This window comes from Eumetopias jubatus, unplaced genomic scaffold (genome assembly GCF_037043125.1).
Source record: "Eumetopias jubatus isolate StellerSeaLion01/CBP00866 unplaced genomic scaffold, mEumJub1_p1.0 scaffold_5, whole genome shotgun sequence".
Classification (NCBI taxonomy): Eukaryota; Metazoa; Chordata; class Mammalia; order Carnivora; family Otariidae; genus Eumetopias; species Eumetopias jubatus.
The window spans coordinates 48,304,273-48,307,060 of record NW_028274811.1 but is presented as its reverse complement, the minus strand read 5'-3'; the positions used below and the strand labels follow the sequence as shown (position 1 = coordinate 48,307,060).

General features: G+C 56.6%; 1 protein-coding gene across 1 annotated transcript; it reads left to right on the top strand.

Moving 5' to 3' along the window:
- Positions 1-1,286: 1,286 nt before the first annotated feature.
- On the top strand, positions 1,287-2,555 carry HTR1A (5-hydroxytryptamine receptor 1A). The gene has a single exon (XM_028123895.1). The coding sequence runs from the start codon at positions 1,287-1,289 to the stop codon at positions 2,553-2,555; it is 1,269 nt and encodes a 422-aa protein (XP_027979696.1).
- The last annotated feature ends 233 nt before the right edge of the window (positions 2,556-2,788 follow it).

Here is a 2,788-nt window from a genome sequence, read left to right as displayed (position 1 = left end):
CAAAAGATTCCCTTCCCTACATTTACTCTCCACAAAGCTATGAAACGTGGCAATGTTTATTGAAATTAAAAAGGTAATGGTAATGGAAAGGCATGAGCATGTGTGTAGAATACATACCGAATTGAGTTTTTTCCCTTCACTTTGAGATGCAGCTGTTTACCTGTCCGTTGACACATCCTTTATAATTCCTTTCCCCCCTAATTACCCAAGGTTAAAAAAATAAACAAAGGCACAGGCAACATCCTCCCCAAGGGAGTCAGGCTGGACTGTCAGATAATGAACGGGCTGGCTTCTTTAAAAAGCTAAGAAACACTTTGTCTTCTTTCCATCAATTATCAATAATCTACAGACGAACCCAGGACTGTCTACCTCCCCGTTCAGGCTCCACGTGGCTCCTTTTCTCATTTCCTATTGCCACTCTGTGGCTGTTAACTCTACTTAATAATTTGACAGAAATATGAAGCAATGGATAGTTAGGATTTTTTTCTCCTCTCGAGTTTGGCTGGGTGAGAGGCGGAGTTATATGTTCTAATATTGGTCTGACCGGCGGCAGATCCGGTGGAAGTGAATTCTGAATCTCTGCCGACCAAAAGGGGCTAGAACGAAAAGACGCTGAGCTAGAGGGAGAGGTGGGCGGGGACCCAGAGGAAAGAGACACTCAGGGTTGGGGAAGTGTTAGGAGGGGAGGGTTAGCGTGGGAGGGAGGGACACTCTCAGACTGTCGGAGCGACACACGGAAGGATAAAGGGGAAGAAAGAGACTGAAAGAGAAGGGAGAGGGAGAAAGAGGGGGAGAAGGCTTTCTAGAGGGGAGACAGGAGAGAGTGGAAAAGAGAAAGGGAGAGAAGCAGGAAGAGGAGAGTCACAGAGTGACCCTAGAGGACGAGGCTTCTCTGTTCCAGATACTTCTAAGATTGAAGACTGTTTGCTAGTGGGGAGACTCCGGCTCCGGCGGCCAGTTAGGCAGCGGCAAAGTAAAATGGACAGTGAGAAACAGACGTTCCAGCCACCTCTCCAACGCCCAGAGGTCCCGGAGCTGTTCTCTGGCGAACTCCTTTCCCAGCTGGAGTCTCTTAGCCTGCTGGACCAAGGGAGCCCAGGGAGCGCCTGGAAGCTGCTCCTCGGAGATGCCCTCGCCTGAGCAGTAAGAACTTCCCGTTGAGTCCCTGCATTCCCTCCACCTGAAATTCCCCAGGAGAGAGGGGTGGAAGACCCCAGGGGGAGGGGCGAGGGGGATCCTAACGCAGCACTTTCTCCCCTCCCCCTCCCCCTGCCGGGCGCGCAGGCATGGATGTGCTCAGCCCGGGACAGGGCAACAACACCACCTTGTCAGAGGGTCCCCCCGGGAGACGCGGCAACGCTACTGGCGTCTCCGACGTGACCTTCAGCTACCAAGTGATCACCTCACTGCTGCTGGGCACGCTCATTTTCTGCGCGGTGCTGGGCAATGCGTGCGTGGTGGCCGCCATCGCCCTGGAGCGCTCCCTGCAGAATGTGGCCAACTATCTCATCGGCTCGCTGGCTGTCACCGACCTCATGGTGTCGGTGCTGGTGCTGCCCATGGCTGCGCTCTACCAGGTGCTCAACAAATGGACACTGGGGCAGGTCACCTGTGACCTATTCATTGCCCTCGACGTGCTGTGCTGCACCTCGTCCATCTTGCACCTGTGCGCCATTGCACTGGACAGGTACTGGGCCATCACAGACCCCATCGACTATGTGAACAAGAGGACGCCCCGGCGCGCCGCTGCGCTCATTTCGCTCACTTGGCTCATTGGCTTCCTTATCTCCATCCCGCCCATGCTGGGTTGGCGCACCCCCGAAGACCGCTCGGACCCCGACGCGTGCACGATTAGCAAGGACCACGGCTACACTATCTACTCCACCTTTGGCGCTTTCTACATCCCGCTGCTGCTCATGCTGGTTCTCTACGGACGCATCTTCCGAGCTGCGCGCTTCCGCATCCGCAAAACAGTCAAGAAGGTGGAGAAGAAGGGAGCGGACACCCGCTTTGGGGTGTCGCCAGCCCCGCCGCCCAAGAAGAGCGTAAACGGCGATCCGGGGAGCAGAGAATGGAGGCAGGGTGTGGAGAATAAGGCAGGGGGTGCTCTGTGCACCAACGGCGCGGTGAGGCAGGGTGACGAGGGCGCCGCCCTGGAGGTGATTGAAGTGCACCGGGTGGGCAACTCCAAAGAGCACCTGCCGCTGCCCAGCGAGGCGGGTGCAATCCCTTGCGCCCCCGCCTCCTTCGAGAAGAAGAATGAGCGCAACGCGGAGGCCAAGCGCAAGATGGCCCTGGCCCGAGAGAGGAAAACGGTGAAGACGCTGGGCATCATCATGGGCACCTTCATCCTCTGCTGGCTGCCCTTCTTCATCGTGGCCCTGGTCCTGCCCTTCTGCGAGAGCAGCTGCCACATGCCCACCCTGTTGGGCGCCATAATCAACTGGTTGGGCTACTCCAACTCTCTGCTCAACCCTGTCATTTACGCCTACTTCAACAAAGACTTCCAAAACGCGTTTAAGAAGATCATCAAGTGCAAGTTCTGCCGCGGATGATGGTGGAGGAGTAGTCGGCGAGTAGGCCCGCCCCATCCTCTCTGCCTCCTCCAGCCCTCTGGAATCAACACCTATGATAGCTCGCTACTTTTCCTCTGACTTTCTCGGCTGCTCGGGGTCCCCAGCTTCCAGACCTCGTCCCTCCTCCCCCGTCGCCCAATCCCCTGCTCGGACGGACGAGTGCGCTTTGTGCAAAGAGCCCCAGCGGAGGGTCTGGAGGGCTTGGGAAACTC

Coding starts and splice junctions, on each gene's coding strand:
- HTR1A (XM_028123895.1), top strand. CDS start 1,287: ATGGATGTGCTCAGCCCGGGACAGGGCAACAACACCACCTTGTCAGAG.